Source organism: Calypte anna, chromosome 14 (assembly GCF_003957555.1).
Source record: "Calypte anna isolate BGI_N300 chromosome 14, bCalAnn1_v1.p, whole genome shotgun sequence".
NCBI classification, from domain to species: domain Eukaryota; kingdom Metazoa; phylum Chordata; class Aves; order Apodiformes; family Trochilidae; genus Calypte; species Calypte anna.
In genome coordinates, this window is record NC_044260.1 from 12262808 (window position 1) to 12277458 (window position 14651).

Consider the following 14651-nt stretch of genomic DNA (forward strand, 5'->3'; position numbering starts at 1 on the left):
GTACAGTGAGGGGGGCAGAGACAGGGCTAAAAGTGCCACCACTGTGGGGACAGTGCTGTGATGAGCCCAGTGAGCCCAAAGCTGTGGTGGCAGGAGCCACGTACCCAGTGACCACCCACCCGGGAGCCACGGCCCACCTGCAGTGTGGGAAGCCAGGACAGGCAGTTGTGTCCCAGCCACTGTGGTGACCTTCGGAGTTGGGGAGGCTTTTGGAGTGTGCAGGCTGAGGTGTGCCCATGTAGCAGAAGGTGTAGCCCCGGGAGATGACCCCCAGCAGGTCCCCATCCACCCCTCAGCATCACCTGTGCCTAGGTGGCACCTAGGGTTTGGGGGACGGTCCATGTGGCAAACCCACCCAGGACTTCAGGGATGCTCCAGGGCAGCACCACGAGGGTGACCTTGGCCTTTCCACCCTGTGGGCTGAGTGACCATGGTGACACAGTCCTGATGGGTGGGGACGTGGTGCAAGTGTCTGTCTGGCCCCCCCAAAGGGCATTCAGCAAAGCAGTGCCTGATCCTCCAGGGTGCTAGGCACTCATGGGTGGCTCACAGGAGGGCATCCCACAGCCATTGGCCACCACAGGACTCCCCCCCACTCCTGCAGAATGCTGCTCTTGTTATTGTAACCCAGGGGACCTCACCACTGACTTGCCACCTGGCTGGAGGGTGTCCAGAGAAGGGAATGGAGCTGGGGAAGGGTCTGGAGCACAAGTCTGAGGAGGGGCTGAGGGAGCTGGGGGTGTTGATCCTGGAGCAGAGGAGGCTGAGGGGAGACCTTCTGGCTCTCTGCAACTGCCTGGGAGGAGGTTGGAGCCAGGGGGGGTCGGGCTCTGCTCCCAAGGAACAAGGGATGGGACAAGAGGAACTTTTGGCCTCAAGTTGTGCCAGGGGAGGTTTAGGTTGGAGCTTGGGAACAATTTCTCCCTGGAAAGGATTGTCAGGGCCTGGCCCAGGCTGCCCAGGGCAGGGGTGGAGTCCCCATCCCTGGAGGGGTTTCAAAGCTGTGGTGCTGAGGGCCATGGGTCAGTGGTGGTCTCGGCAGTGCTGGGTGAACGGTTGGACTGGATGATCTGAAAGGTCTTTTCTAAACAAATCATTTCTATCTCCCTATGAATAAAGTAAGAGAGAGCAGCCCCGGTGCCGGTCCGGTCGCATTTGACGACCGGTGAAAGCCGCAGCCTCCCAGCCGCGCCGCTGGTGTAGTGGTATCATGCAAGATTCCCATTCTTGCGACCCGGGTTCGATTCCCGGGCGGCGCACATCCCTTTTTTTTTCCCTCCCCTTTTTTTTTTAGCCTAGTGGGAGGATCCCACCCCGCCGGGGCGGTCCCGGTGGGGGCGGTCCCCGTCCAGGAGGGGACTGGGACTTGTAGTCCCCTTGGCTGCGGCCCCCGCTCGCCTCGGCCATGCAGGCGCCGGCGGCTGCGGAACGCAACAAGGGCCCGATCCTGGAGGTGCTGCGGGAGTACGCGGGGCCCGGCGAGCTGCGGGTGCTGGAGGTCGGGGCGGGCTCGGGGCTCCACGCCGCTTATTTCGCCCGGGCCTTACCGCAGAGCCGCTGGCAACCCTCCGACATCGACCCCCGGGCGCTGCGCAGGTGAGTGCGGAGCAGGAAAAGAGGGAGGAGGCGCGGAGGGGGCCCCGCCTGCAGTCCCCTTCCCTCCCGACGGCCCCGAGTGTCCGGACGCCCCAGCTCGGGGATGGTTTTTTTCCGGGGAAAATTTAATATTCACCTCTGACTGCTGCTCGGCGTTTATTTTTAACCGGAAAGGACCCAATATTCAGCTCTCAGATCCATTTTTTCCCAGACAAGACCCAATACTGAATTCTCAGACGGCCCAGGCTCTCCTGCTTGATGCTTTCTTTTTATTATTATTTGCTTGTTTGGTTGTTTTTTTCCCAGAAAAACCCCAGTATTCAAGACTTAGACAACCCAGGCTAACCAAGTTGATGCTTTATTTCTTTCTGCAAAAAAACCCCAAACAAAGCAGGCATTATTCAACTCTTGGACAGCACAGGTTCCCCTGCTCACTGCTTCTTTTTTAATCAGGAAATTCCCAATATCCAGCTCTCAGAAGCTTTATTTTTTTTCCAGAGAAGACTCAACATTCAACAGTCAGGCTTCCCAGCTCAATACTTGATATATTTTTTTCCAGAAATCTCCAAAATCCAACTCCCACACAGGCCAGGATCCTCAGCTCACTATTTTTCCCAGAAATGCCCCAACATCCCACCCTGGCACAGCCCCACTCCTGTCTGCAAAGCACCCAAAGGTGCATCGTGGAGCCATGGTTGGGATGCTCTGTGGCAGTGGGTGTCTTGCACCCCTCTCCCAGCATCGTGGGACCCCAGAGAGCCATGTCAGGCTGTGGCTATCTGCTCACTTTCTATTCAGGAAACAATAATAAACGTTGGCTCAGCAGTGTGGGGAGGGAACGCAGCGAGGGGGGAATTCCCTTGTAGAAAAACAAAATGAAAAACAACCCCCCCCAAAACTAAAAACTGCTGGGGAAGTGCCAAAATTGGTGTCTGTTCGGGGGGTGGGTGTAGCTGGTGTCCTGCCCTCCCATCTCCTCCCTGGCAAACATCACCCTGGTTAAAAATAATAAATACCTGGGCTGGGACGATGCAGGTCACAGCCCCCCTTCACCATCCCCTCCCTTCTCCTGGCTGGTTAATTTTCCCAAAAAGGGTATAAATCACCCCAAGATCCCACTGGGACTGGCAGTGTGCAGGCAGCAGTGGGTGCAGTTCAAGCACGTGGGTGCAGGCAGCTGCCCCAGTGGGAGGCAAGGATGAATTGGGATTTTTTGGGGGTTTCTCATTCCAAGTCTGGCTGATCCCCACAAACCTTGGCCACACAGAGTCCCCCTAAGGCTGTGTAATGAATCAGACATCAAAGACTCCACCCAGGCCGGGGTGGGCAGGGTCTGCCTGCAGTGGGAGCTGGTGGGGGGGATGCATGAGGGGGATCCTGGGGTTGATGTGGGGTTTGGTGCCTACAGCATCGCTGCCTATGCAGAGGCCATGCAGGTGCCCAACGTGCTGCCTCCCATCCTGCTGGACGTCTCACAAGGCTGGGAGACCTGGGGGGGGATCCTGCCAGCCACCCTCGACCTCCTGGTCAGCATCAACTTGATGCACATCTCGGAGTTTTGCTGCACCCAGGTGAGCACCCTGGAGGCTGTTCTCTGCTCCAGGGATCCCAAGGCTGAGGAGGGGGCTCCCAAGGCAAGTCCTCAGCCCCCTGATGTGGCTTCCAATCTCTCTCTGTCTCCAGGGTCTGTTCAAGGGTGCCGGAGTGCTGCTGAAGCCTGGAGGAGTGCTCTTCACCTATGGGGTGGGTGTTGCTGGGTTCAGCACCAATCTTGATACAGGACCATCCCAAGGGGTGCAAGGAGTCCCTGAGGATGGAGAGGGAGGGCAGCTGCATCCGGGAGAGCCAAGGGGGCTTGGATCTGGGGAGGGGGGGGTTCAGCCTTTTGGGGCCACTCACCCCCAGGATGGGAGGGATCTTGTCCCCATCCTCACCCCATCCAAGGCAGGGAGGTGAGGGTGGGTGATGGGGCCCATGGTGGGTGACAAGACCTGTGGTCCCTCCTGGGGGCTGTGTCCCTTCTCACTTGGCTCTGTGCCTGGTGGGGCACAGAGTGCCTGGTGGGGCCCATGGGCTTCAGTCCATGAAGCCCATGGGCTGGGGGACCTCAGGGGAGGGGGACACACACACACAGGCAGAGTCTCCTGCTTGCATCCATGGCTCTGTGTCCCACCAGCCCTACGCTGTGGATGGCCAGATCAGCCCCCAGAGCAACGTGGACTTTGACCGCAGCCTGAGGCAGAGGTAGGAGGGGGAAGGGGGGGGACCCAGAGCTGTTGGTGGCCCAGGACTACTGGTGGCCCATTCTGCTTGTCCTGCTCGTGCTGCCTGTCCTGCCTGCAGCCACAATGAGCGAGCTCCCAGCATGGGCCTTCCAGGCAAGATGTAAAGCTGGGGGGCCCACACATCCCCTCCCGGATCCTTTGGAGATGGGGAGGGCTGGGGATGCTTTGGGGGGGTGAGGTTTTGACCCAAGCCCCCCTCTCTGGCAGCAATCCCTCCTGGGGCCTTCGGGACACGGCACTGCTGCGGCAGCTGGCGGAGGCCAACGGGCTGTGCCTGGAGAGGATGGTAGGTTTTGGGGGGTGGGGGACAGTCCCCTGCATCAGGGGGAACCCCACCCCTGAGCCCAACTCTGTGCTTCTAGGTGGACATGCCAGCCAACAACAAGAGTCTCATCTTCCGCAAGCAGTGACCTGCCCCGAGGGCACCTCCCAGCACCCTGACACCCGGGAGGGGTCACCTGGAGCTGTAGACAGCAGTGACAGGACTCCCCCCAGCTGGGGATGGGGATATGTGTCCCCCAGACACTTTGGGGCTCACTTTTCCCTGGCTCAGAGGAGCCACCACGTGCCATGGGGGGGGCATAGGCATGGGGACACACACAGCCCCCCCACGGGTTGGGGGAGCCGTCTGATTCAGTGCCAGTTTCCCTGGAGGATGCCATGTGATGGGGGCTGCCCCTCCCACCCCCCCAAGACTGTGATGCCCCAATAAACTCCGGGGCTTTGCCTTCCCACCCCCATTAGCTCCCTAATGCTTTCAGCACTGACACTGGAGGAGAGGGGAGTATCCCCAATCCTCCCCCCTGGCAGCACCAATGGGGACTCAGCTCCTGCACTGGGCCCAGAGGCTTGGGTGTGGTGGGAGGGTGTTTCTGGGTGGGTCGTGGTGTTCTTGGCAGAGCTCCCACCCCTCTGCAACCCAACCCAGTCCTTTATTAGGAGTGCACACAGGGGGGGACATGCAGCAGATAAATTACAGGGGAGGTGAGAGCTGGGCTGGGGCTCAGCACAGGGGTGGAGGGGAGCTACGTGACAGTGGTAACCCCGAGATGCAAGCACGGGTGCAGGGGCTCCCCCGGGCTGCCCCCTCCCTGGTGGGGCTGCAGCCCCTCCACGTCAGCATCCCGGCTCTCCCTTAGTCCTGGAAGCGGTTCAGGAGGTCGCAGGTTTTCTTCTCCATCAGCTCGTAGATCTTCTTCACCCTCTTGTCGTTGGCAGCCCGGACGTAGCTGCTGGGGTCCAGTGTGGCCATTCCATCATGCACCTCACCCATGATGATGAGCGGCCCATCCTCCGCCGTCATGTTGGGGCAGGGGCAGCTCCAGTCCATGTCGGTCAAGGTCACCTCCAGGTACTTGATGTTGAAGAACTTCAGGCCCATCTTCTCGTCCTTCAGCACATCCTCGAGGGCGAAGCGGGCGATGCCGGAGTCCTGGTCCTCCACGATCTCCATCAGCCGGCCCACGATGGCGAAGTCGCTGCGGCAGAGGCTCAGCACCATCTTGGTCTTCAGGCGGCAGGCCTTGCACTGCAGGCTCTTGGGGAAGGGGCAGACGTCCTCGCAGGTCTCCTTGCTCTCAAAGTTGTTGGTGTTGCCCTCGCAACCGCCGTAGACGAAGGAGTGGCACTGCTTCAGGAGGTGGTTGTAGGCCCAGCGGGGCTCCCAGTTTTGGCAAGGACCCTGCACCATGGGCAGCAGGCAGGTGGGGCGGGTGCTGCCCAAGCAGGCGGCCTGGCACTCCTCGTAGGTCTCAAAATGGTTCCTGTTGGCCCCGCAGCCCCCGTAGCGGAAGGTGAGGCAGGAGCCCTGCTTGGCATCGAAGTGCCAGCGCACCTCCAGGGCCTCGCAGCGCCGCCGGTCCGGCTCCTTCAGGCACTCGGCGCTGGGGAAGGGCTGGGGGCTGCCGGTCCGGGGAGTTCCCCCGGGCTCCCTCCTGACCACCGACAGCGGGAAGTCGGCACGGAGCAGCCCGGCGGCGTTGCGGGCGGTGCAGGTGTAGATGCCGGCATCCTCATGGCGGGCGTTGTAGATGACCAGCTGCCCGATGTTGGTGACCACCACGTTGCCGTACATCTGGTCGGGCCGCATGATGAAGTTCTCCTCCCGCTCGCTCTGCTTCTCCCAGGTGATGTCGGGTCGCGGGCGGCCGCTGACATCGCAGCGGAAGCTGACGGTGCCGCCGGCCCGCACCGCCTGGTGGGAGGGGTTGCTGTAGAGGGCGGGGGGCACCGGCACCTCGGGGCCGGACCCCGGCGTGGGCCGCGCCGTCGTTTCCTGCGGTACCGGGCTGGTGTCGGGCCAGGTGAAGATGTGCTTGCAGGGGACGGTGGTGAGGCGGGTGCCGCGCAGGCAAGCCTCGGCGTCCATGTAGCACTTGTTGTAGTAGGTGAGGCCGTCAGAGGCGCAGGTGAAGTTGGGCTCCTTCTCGCAGCGGTCCTTGCACTTGCAGACGGGCTGCCCGTCCCAGATGTCGCAGTCGGAGCCCTGCTGGGAGCAGACGAAGCTCTCGCAGGATGCGGGCGGAGCCAGAGCCAGGGCCGGGGCGCTGCCGTCGGCGAAGCGGGCAGCCACGCAGCTCCGCAGGCCGCAGACGTTGTTGCAGCATTTCTCGGAGCCTTCGCAGTCCTGGACGGGGAGGGGAGGGGAAGAAGAGATGGGGAGTGACGACAGCGTGCTACCAACACGTTTCTGCCCCCTCCAGGGCTTTTGGGTGGGTAGGTGGCTCCCAGGCAGCCCTGGGCACCCCCAGCATCGCTGGGCTCTGGGTAAGAGCCAGACCTTCTCAGCACGGCTGTGCTCACCAACCACTCCTTCCTCTCCCCCCCAGCACAGTTCATAAAATCACAGACTGTGATGTCCAGTGATAGGACAAGTGGTAATGGATGAAAGTTGGAGCACAGGAGCTTCCACGTGAACATAAGAAAAAGCTTTTTTACTGCCTGGGTGAGGGAGCCCTGGCACAGGCTGCCCAGTGAGGTTGAGGAATCTCCTTCTCCGGAGACTTTCAAAGCTTTCCTGGATGCATTCCTGTGTGACCTACACTGGGTGGTCCTGCTCTGGGCTGAGGATTTGGACTTGATGATCTCTCAGGGTCCCTTCCAACCCCTTAAACTCTGTGCTTTTTGAGATTTCTGTGATAGAATCATAGAACATCAGGTTGGACGGGACCTCAAAGATCATCTAGTCCAGCCCTTCTAACACTATAGCTTAGGGTGTTATAGTTATGGGTGCACAGCCCCTTCTCCCCTGGCAGGCAGCCTCTCAACCCTCAGCCTGTGCTGTATGGGGGAAGGCAGAACTCATTGCACAGATGAATTGTGACAGAACCTCCCCCTGGGCCCAGGCTGCCCACAGGGGGTGGAGGTTCTGGTGCTGTTACTGCTGTAGAGCTGAGCCGAGGCTCTCTGGGACAGGGAGCCCATGACGGGGGGAGGGGGGGGGTCTTGCCCCCAGGGAAAAGTAGGGAAGTGGATGAGGGCTGCCCACTGCCTGCTGGGGTCCCAGGACACCCATTCTACTTCTCCCAGCCCCTTTTGGGAGCATCCTGGGGGTGCGCAGAGGGGGTGTCCTGGCCAGGGGGCATGGGGGGACACAAGCAGTTTCTTTGCCTGTTGGGGAGCAGCCTCAGGGCACCCCTCATGCAGCCGACAACGGGAACCTTGGGGTGGGTGGGGACAAAGTTTTAGCCGGGCTGATCCCATTGCACTGAAACAGCTGAACCGGCTGCACTGCCAGACACCTACACCCCAAAGTGTCTCTCTTGGGGACCTTGGGTTTTCCCCCCCGTCCCATCCCCATCCCCCAGCCCCCCCACTCACCTGGTCGGTCTGGCACTCTCTCTCGCAGGTGCTCTGTGCATCCACCCAGAGGTTGGGGTTCAGCTGGTTGGGGCAGACCCCCAGGTGCCGCGTCCTGCCCGGCTGCAGGCTCAGCCCCGCCACCGCCGCTGCCGCCACCAAGGGCAGGAGGAGTGTGACACCCATGGGGACACGCTGACACCCTCCTGATTGCCCACCCTGGCCCGGATGGATGAAATTCCCACCGGGAGGCATCTGGCCACCTCTCCGCGCCGGCCTGGCTCGCTGGCGAGGGCTGCGGATAAATCACATTCAGGATGGAGGGGATGAGGGAGAAGGCGGGCGGGGTGGGGGACAAAGAGGAGGAGGAGGAAGAGAGGACCAAACCTCTGCCCCTCAGCACGCCCAGCTGGACCACCGGCGATGCTGCCCACCGCCTCCATCCATCGCTGTCGCTGAGCTCTTGGGATGCCGGGGAGAGGGTGGCAGCGGTGTCTGTCCCTTAGCCAGGGGGGCTCAGTCTGTCCCTGGCTCCCCGCCGGCACGGCCAGTGGGGTGGAAGGGGAGGACGGGTCGAGTGGGGTGGAAGGGGAGGACGGGAAGGTTGTAATCTGAATCCCCTCCCTTCCCACCGATGTCTCTGGGTGTTTGGAATGGGAAAGGCGCTGACCTCAGCCTCTAACCCCGGCCAGCCCGGCCATCGGCTGGGCAAACACGGGGGGAGATCAAAGGCAGAATGCAGCAAGTCTCCAAAGAGGGAGAGTGAAAGGAGGAGAAGGGGAGGGGGGACACAAAAAAACCCCAAAACCAAAAACCAGAAAAACCAAACCAACCAAACAAAGAAGAACCCCAAACAAACAAACAAAAAATCCCCCCCAAAACCCCACCAACCAACAAAAAAGACGCCCAAACACTCAGCCCACGAGCTGAACTACTTTGGGGTGAAAAAACAGCCAGAGCCTGTGGTCCTCTCAGACAGAGACACCCATGGGGGGGAACCCACGGAGCCCACGCTGCTGGGGTCTGGGCTGGCTTGGGAGCCCCTCACCCCACACCTCCCCCCTGGGCACTCAGGGGCACTTCAGGCAGAGGGGGGGTCTGTGCCCAGTGTGCCAGTACCAGCTCCTGTCCACCCTGCTCATCCCCACTCACCAGCATCCCCCCAGTGCCGGCCGGTGATGCCGGCATGGACCCCCGACTTGCACCCACCCCTCCTGGAGGGGCTCTCGCAGCCCGGCAGCAGCCCTCAGCCCTCAGCCCTCCCTCCCACTGATGGGAATCAGGTTTTTTTCTCTGTGGGAGGTGGGAGGCAGTGCCTGGCCCTGCCAGCCCCCGGTGGGATTGTTCAGCACGTTGTGTTGGGCTTCAATCCCACCGCTGCCTCCCCGAGCACGTCCCGCAGCCGGCCCTAAGCTGGCAGGAGCCGGGCCTGGCTCCCCGGCCACATTTCCCTAATCCCAGCTGGAGACTGACCTGCAGCAGGAACATTTCATGGCATTTCAGGAGCATTAACTCTTCCGGCACTGGGAGCTGGGACCCACCCGTCTCAGCACCAAAGGAAGCTCCTGGGAACCACCCGAGGGGGTTTTGCCCTTGGGAAGCAGCTCAGCACCCCCAGCCTCCCCTCTGCAGGGCATCAAACTGGGGGGAGGGAGAAGACAGTAGAGGGGCCAAAAAAAAAAAAAAAGGCAGAGAAGCCTTCATGTTTTTTGTTTGTTTTTTTTTTAAGGAAACCCAACCCACTCACCCCCAGAGGTGTTTTTGCATGGGATGGTTCAGTGTTCCCCGACTTTGTGGCTCCTGGGGGGAGCCCTGCTGCACCAGACTGGGAGTTTTGGGGGTGCCAGTTTGCCATGACCCCCCTTGGGAGTGCTGGAGCCTGAGCCTCAGCTATACCCAGGGTCTCTAGTTCTATGGCCAAGCAGCCCCCTAAAGGTCCAGCCAGCCCCAGATGTGGAGGGGAGGTTGTGCTGCCCCCAGACACACGTGGGGAGGCTGATGAGATGTTCTGCAAAACGAAGTTCCATCAGGAGGGCTCAGCCTGGGAGATGCTGGGGGCTGTACCCTGCCCACCCTGGCAGCTTGGAGCCCCCTGGACCACCCCCAGCTGATCCCTGACCCAACAACATTATGCTTGGAGATCCTGACCCCAAACCCACCTTGCTCTGGCCAGGAGGCTGCCGTGACACCTCGCTACCCATGGATGAAGCCACCTCAGGGTGCCCCAGGGACCTTCCCAGGGTGTTGGAGCAGAAGGGAAGGAGGAAACCTGAAGCCCAGCTTTCACGTGGGGTCTGTGGGGTCACAGTAATGTGGGCTGAGAAGATGCTGGTGCTGGGGTTTGGGTTGGCTCCTGCTCCACTGACCCCTCTCCAAAGTTCCAGGGTCACACTGGTCCCTGGGATGCCTCATCCCCACGGCACTGAGACCAAAAGCAGCAGGACCAGAAGCATCATCTGCCTGGGACTTCTGCCTTGGCAGTGAGGCTGTGCTGGAGGGATGCTGGGTGGTTGGAAATGCTGCTTCCGATGACCTGAGACCCTCACCCATGCCTGAGGACCCTCACCCAGCCTCTTCTGGTGCTTTTTCAGCAGAAGACAAAAGAAAAAGCAATGTTACCCACCTTGGACCACTCTCACAGTAGAATTTCACAGCAACCTTAACTTCAGCCTCTCCCAAACTTTTTGCCTCTGTGCATCCAGGCACCCACCACACCCCAAGCCAGGACTCTGCTGGGGTCACTTCCAAAGATCCCAGACATGGATGTGAGTTTTATGCCTCACTTTCTCAAGAGCACACTCTGGAAGAAGCCCCATCACCACACCCACGGGGCACCCCAGGTGTGGTCAGACAAAGGTCTTTTTTTCTTTACAGTCTCCATGGTTCAGCCCTGGAGAGAACCAACCCAGAACACCCTCAAATCAACAAAGTGCTTGGGAGAAACGCACCCAACTAGGAAAGCCCTGAACCAGCCCAGAGCAACCTGTTCCCTCCTCCCTCTCTCTTTTTCTGAGGAACGGGGACCCCTGAAGCTCTTCCAGCCTTTTCCCCACTGCAGGGGCTGTGCAGAGGTTTCTTGCCCCACTCTGAGACAGCTGCAGCCAAGGCAGCTCCTGCTGCTCCAGGGTAATGGGCTCCGGCTGTCCCTGCCCCACCTGAAGCCACACACACACTGCCTTTGTTTCTCCTCTGCTGGCCAGAGGGAGCAGACACTTCCAGAACCCCCCTGAAAGAGGGGGAAAAAAAAAAAAAAGTCTCTGTGACTCTTCCCTGACCAGGCTTTCACCTTAGCTCCAGGGTTTTCCAGGCTGCAGACACTATCTCATTTCCCCCCCTGCCCCCTCCCAGCCCCAGCAATTACAACTTAAGCTGTTAAAACAAGCGTGGCCAGTCTGGTACGAAGTGGAAAATCTGATCCTAGGGAAGTGAGCAGGCAGGAGGAAGGGGAGGTCAAGGGGAGGTGGGCTGGGAGTGAGGGAGAAAAGGAGCAGGAAAGCAGCTTCCCTCCACTCCAGGCACAAAGCCCTTCCTGGCGGGCTGCTGGCCTCCTAAGGCCATCCCCAGTGATGTCCCAATGGTGACACTGGTGCTCCAAGTTCCCTGCAGCATCTTCTCCATTTCAAAGTCACATTTCATAGAATCATAGAATTGGGTTGGAAGGGACCTCAGAGATCATCAAGTCCAACCCTTGATCCACTCCCCCCGTGGTTCCCAGCCTATGGCACTGAGTGCCACATCCAGGCTCTTTTGAAATAGCTCCAGACACGGAGAATCCCTGGGCAGCCCATTCCAATGCCTGATCACCCTCTCCATAAAGAAATTCTTTCTCATCTCCAACCTAAACCTCCCCTGGCACAACTTGAGACCCTGCCCTCTTGTCTTGCTGAGAGTTGCCTGGGAAAAGAGCCCAACCCCCCCCTGGCTCCAACCTCCTTTCAGGGAGTTGTAGAGAGTGATGAGGTCTCCCCTGAGCCTCCTCTTCTCCAGCCTCAACACCCCCAGCTCCCTCAGCCTCTCCTCATAGGATCTGTGCTCGAGTCCCTTCACCAGCCTGGTTGCCTCCTTTGGACCTGCTCCAGCACCTCAATCTCCTTCCTAAACTGAGGGGCCCAGAACTGGACACAGGACTCGAGGTGTGGCCTCACCAGGGCCACATTTATCACAGGGTACATTTATCACAGGCTGACTTCCAGCTCGTTCCAGCCTGGGTAGGATGGGTGAACACTCCCACAGCTCTCTTTCCTTTCCCCCTGAGATGGCCCAGACCCCAAAAGAGGAGATTTAAAATTTCAACTGTGCCTGTAAAACCCTTCCCTGTGTACCAGGGACTTTGCCCAAGCCCAGGAAAGTGCCTGGAGAATCACATTCCCACAGCCACCTACCCCATTAACCATGCTGCAGCCTAGCCTGAGGCTGCTTAGAGCTCCACTGCCCCAAAATCAGCAATTCTACTGACTCAAGCTTTTCATAAGAACAGTTTTAGGTTCTGCATGTAGGGAAGGGTAAAATAAAAAAAAACACAGCCAGGAATTGTGCCTATAAGACCCCCCTGAACCTGCAATCCAAGGCTAACATGAGTTACTTCGTGGGTGATCTGCAAGTGGCATTACACACCTGCACCTCACACAGTCCCAAATCCCCAGTTTTGGGCAAAACCACCACCTTTTCCCTTCAGCCTCTTCCCAAATTGAGACAACTTCTCCACCTTTCAATTGGTAGTTCAAAACAAACAAAACAAAACAAAAAAACCCTTTAATTTATACAAAACAAAACCATGTCTCATCAGTTGAACAACATTGACTGTACAAAGGAATAAAAAAATAAAAGGATAGTCCAAAAAAACCAACAATTCAGGAATGGTACAAGTGTTGGAGAGCAGCTACCGACTAGTGTTGACATCAGATGCAAGATTCTTTTCCTTTTTAAATTAAAAAAGTTTTTTTTCACTGAGAGATGGCTCCAGGTCAAGCTTTCACCCTCACTCCAGGACAGGACCTCAGAGGGTAGGAAAAAACCCCCCAACGAAACCATCGTAAGCCACAGGGGAAAAAAAAGAATGTGTGGGAAGGCATCACACGTGGCAAAGCCAAACCAAGCAGAGGTACAGCAAGTTTTTCTAGCCATGCAGCAGCTTTGTGATTTTGGGAAGGAAAAACCTTCGTCCCTGCTCGCGCCGCGCGTGGGTGCTGCGTGGGAGCAGCCGGCGGGAGGGGCCCTGGGATGATGTTTTCCAGGAGAAATTTGCCTTTTGTGGTGCTGATCACCTGTTGGCTGTATATCCCCGGGGCTGCTGAGCCAGCGATTGTCTTCTGCTGTGTGTTAAGTGACGAGAAACAGGTGCCACCAGCCCAGACAGGTTCTCCAAATCCCCCCGGCCTTCGTGCCACCGCGCCGAGCTCGGCTGCGGCTTTGCTCTTGAGCCAAAACCACCACTACAAAGGATTCTTCTCCTAAACTCTCCCCCCCCTCCTCTCCAATTCCATCTGCCTGGGGTTTAATTCTCTCCTCGCTCATTTGAGCTGGGTAGTAAAGCACGTGAGAGACGAGCCAAGTGGCCCAGCCTTGTGTTGTAATTTGTTCAGTGGAAAGGGGAAGGGCTCCCTTCCACCTCCCAGGTTGGCTCAGAAGCAAAGGGAAGGAGATGTCCCCCGTGAAGGACCTGTCCCTGCCTGGACTAAGCGGGTCTGTCGGCCGTGCAGGAGCTGCTGCGGCTTCATTCTGCCCGTGCAAGGCACCAAAAGCTGCTCCAGGTTGGGAGAAGAGCAAGCCCAGGCCTCGAGGAGTTGCTAACAGCAGGAGGGAGGTGGCAGCACCACCACCAGCTGGCCCAGCACAAGGAAAAGCAGTTCACTTTCTACTCACCTGGGCCACCTAGGAGGATCTGGTGAGAGTCCCACCACTGAGCCCCACTAAGCTTCTGCATTAAGGGCAGGGTGTTATTTCTCTAAGTTTCCAGGTGAATTTCCAGCACAGATCAGCCACGGGATGAAGGCAGGGAAGCACATGCCCTTGCTCAACACCAGATTTTTCTCCCACAGCACACGGACATCCCAAGCTCCTCCTGCTGAGTGCCTGTGCCCCTCAACCCCAGCAGTGCTCCTCCAGAGCCAAGCTGGTTGCTTGCCCCATTCCCTGGGGCTGCCACGAACGTGCTAGGAGGGGACCTGGGGATCCCTGTCTTCCCCACGCAAACCTTTCACCTTCCCAGTCCCTGGCTCCTTCATGCTCCAGTAGGAAAAGCAGCTTCTGTCCTTCCCCCACTTTCATCCAGGAGGAGCCACAGCTCAGGCAGCACATCTTTGGAAAAGCAAAGCCAGCAGCAGCCAGGATCCAGGGGCTGTCACATGGGTGGTGTCGTGGGCTCTGGAAGCCACAGCCAAGGTTTCTGCAGCATTAAGGGACAAAATTCAGCATTCTTCCTCTGCTTTGGGTGTGATGCTTCCACCCCCTCTGCTCCTCAGCCCTTCATCAGAAGGAGCCAAGAGAGGAAGGTGTCAGAGCTGCCTCCTTGTCCTGCCTGCTGAAAACAACCCCAGGACACTGCTCTGCCCCTCAAGCCACTCACATCCCACCCTGCCTCTGGCACTCACAAGTTTTAGGGAATGATCAGGAAAAAAAAAAGCAGCTTGGGATATGTTACACTTAAATTGTTCTTTCCTTCTGCACAGGCAGGATTGAAAAGCACCCAAGCACAAGCCCAGGTGGTGATTGAAAAGTCTCTTAAAGCATTTGAGTATTTTTTTTTTTTTTTGTCAGAAAATCATCCATTTCTCCCCCTTTTGCTGACACTGGGAAAGTTAATCCAGTGCTTGTATTTACATGGCTGCATAAAATTTTCCCTGACTGCTTCTTAAAAAAAAACCTTAAAAAACAAGTGATATATATATATATATATATAATATTTACATAAATAAACAAAGGAGGCAAGCAGGCTGCTTCCTTCCCCTTTCCAATTGGCCAACTCTTGCCTCG

At 58.2% G+C, this 14651-nt stretch overlaps 2 protein-coding genes and 1 non-coding gene across 5 annotated transcripts; 2 read left to right on the forward strand and 1 right to left on the reverse strand.

Moving 5' to 3' along the window:
* The first annotated feature begins 1188 nt into the window (after positions 1 to 1188).
* On the forward strand, positions 1189 to 1259 carry TRNAG-CCC. The gene has a single exon. It is a non-coding gene; the product is annotated as a tRNA-Gly (tRNA).
* A 93-nt stretch (positions 1260 to 1352) lies between these two features.
* On the forward strand, positions 1353 to 4624 carry METTL26 (methyltransferase like 26). Of its 3 annotated transcripts, XM_008503093.2 has the most exons (6): positions 1354 to 1596; positions 3005 to 3167; positions 3280 to 3339; positions 3773 to 3840; positions 4089 to 4167; positions 4244 to 4382. In XM_008503093.2, exons 1-6 carry the CDS (start codon positions 1406 to 1408, stop codon positions 4289 to 4291), a joined length of 609 nt encoding a protein of 202 aa, XP_008501315.2. In that variant the 5' UTR covers positions 1354 to 1405; the 3' UTR covers positions 4292 to 4382. The 3 variants fall into 3 exon arrangements, with proteins under 3 accessions (XP_030316041.1, XP_008501315.2, XP_030316040.1); XM_030460181.1 differs by lacking the exon at positions 3773 to 3840 and having other exon boundaries at positions 1353 to 1596; positions 3022 to 3167; positions 4244 to 4420; XM_030460180.1 differs by lacking the exon at positions 3773 to 3840 and having other exon boundaries at positions 4244 to 4624.
* Positions 4625 to 4741: 117 nt separating this feature from the next.
* WFIKKN1 (WAP, follistatin/kazal, immunoglobulin, kunitz and netrin domain containing 1) lies at positions 4742 to 8122 on the reverse strand. The gene is made up of 3 exons (XM_030460038.1): positions 8067 to 8122; positions 7701 to 7974; positions 4742 to 6507 (listed from the first exon to the last, which is right to left on the reverse strand). The coding sequence occupies exons 1-3, from the start codon at positions 8120 to 8122 to the stop codon at positions 5017 to 5019; spliced, it is 1821 nt and encodes a 606-aa protein (XP_030315898.1). The 3' UTR covers positions 4742 to 5016.
* Positions 8123 to 14651: the final 6529 nt, after the last annotated feature.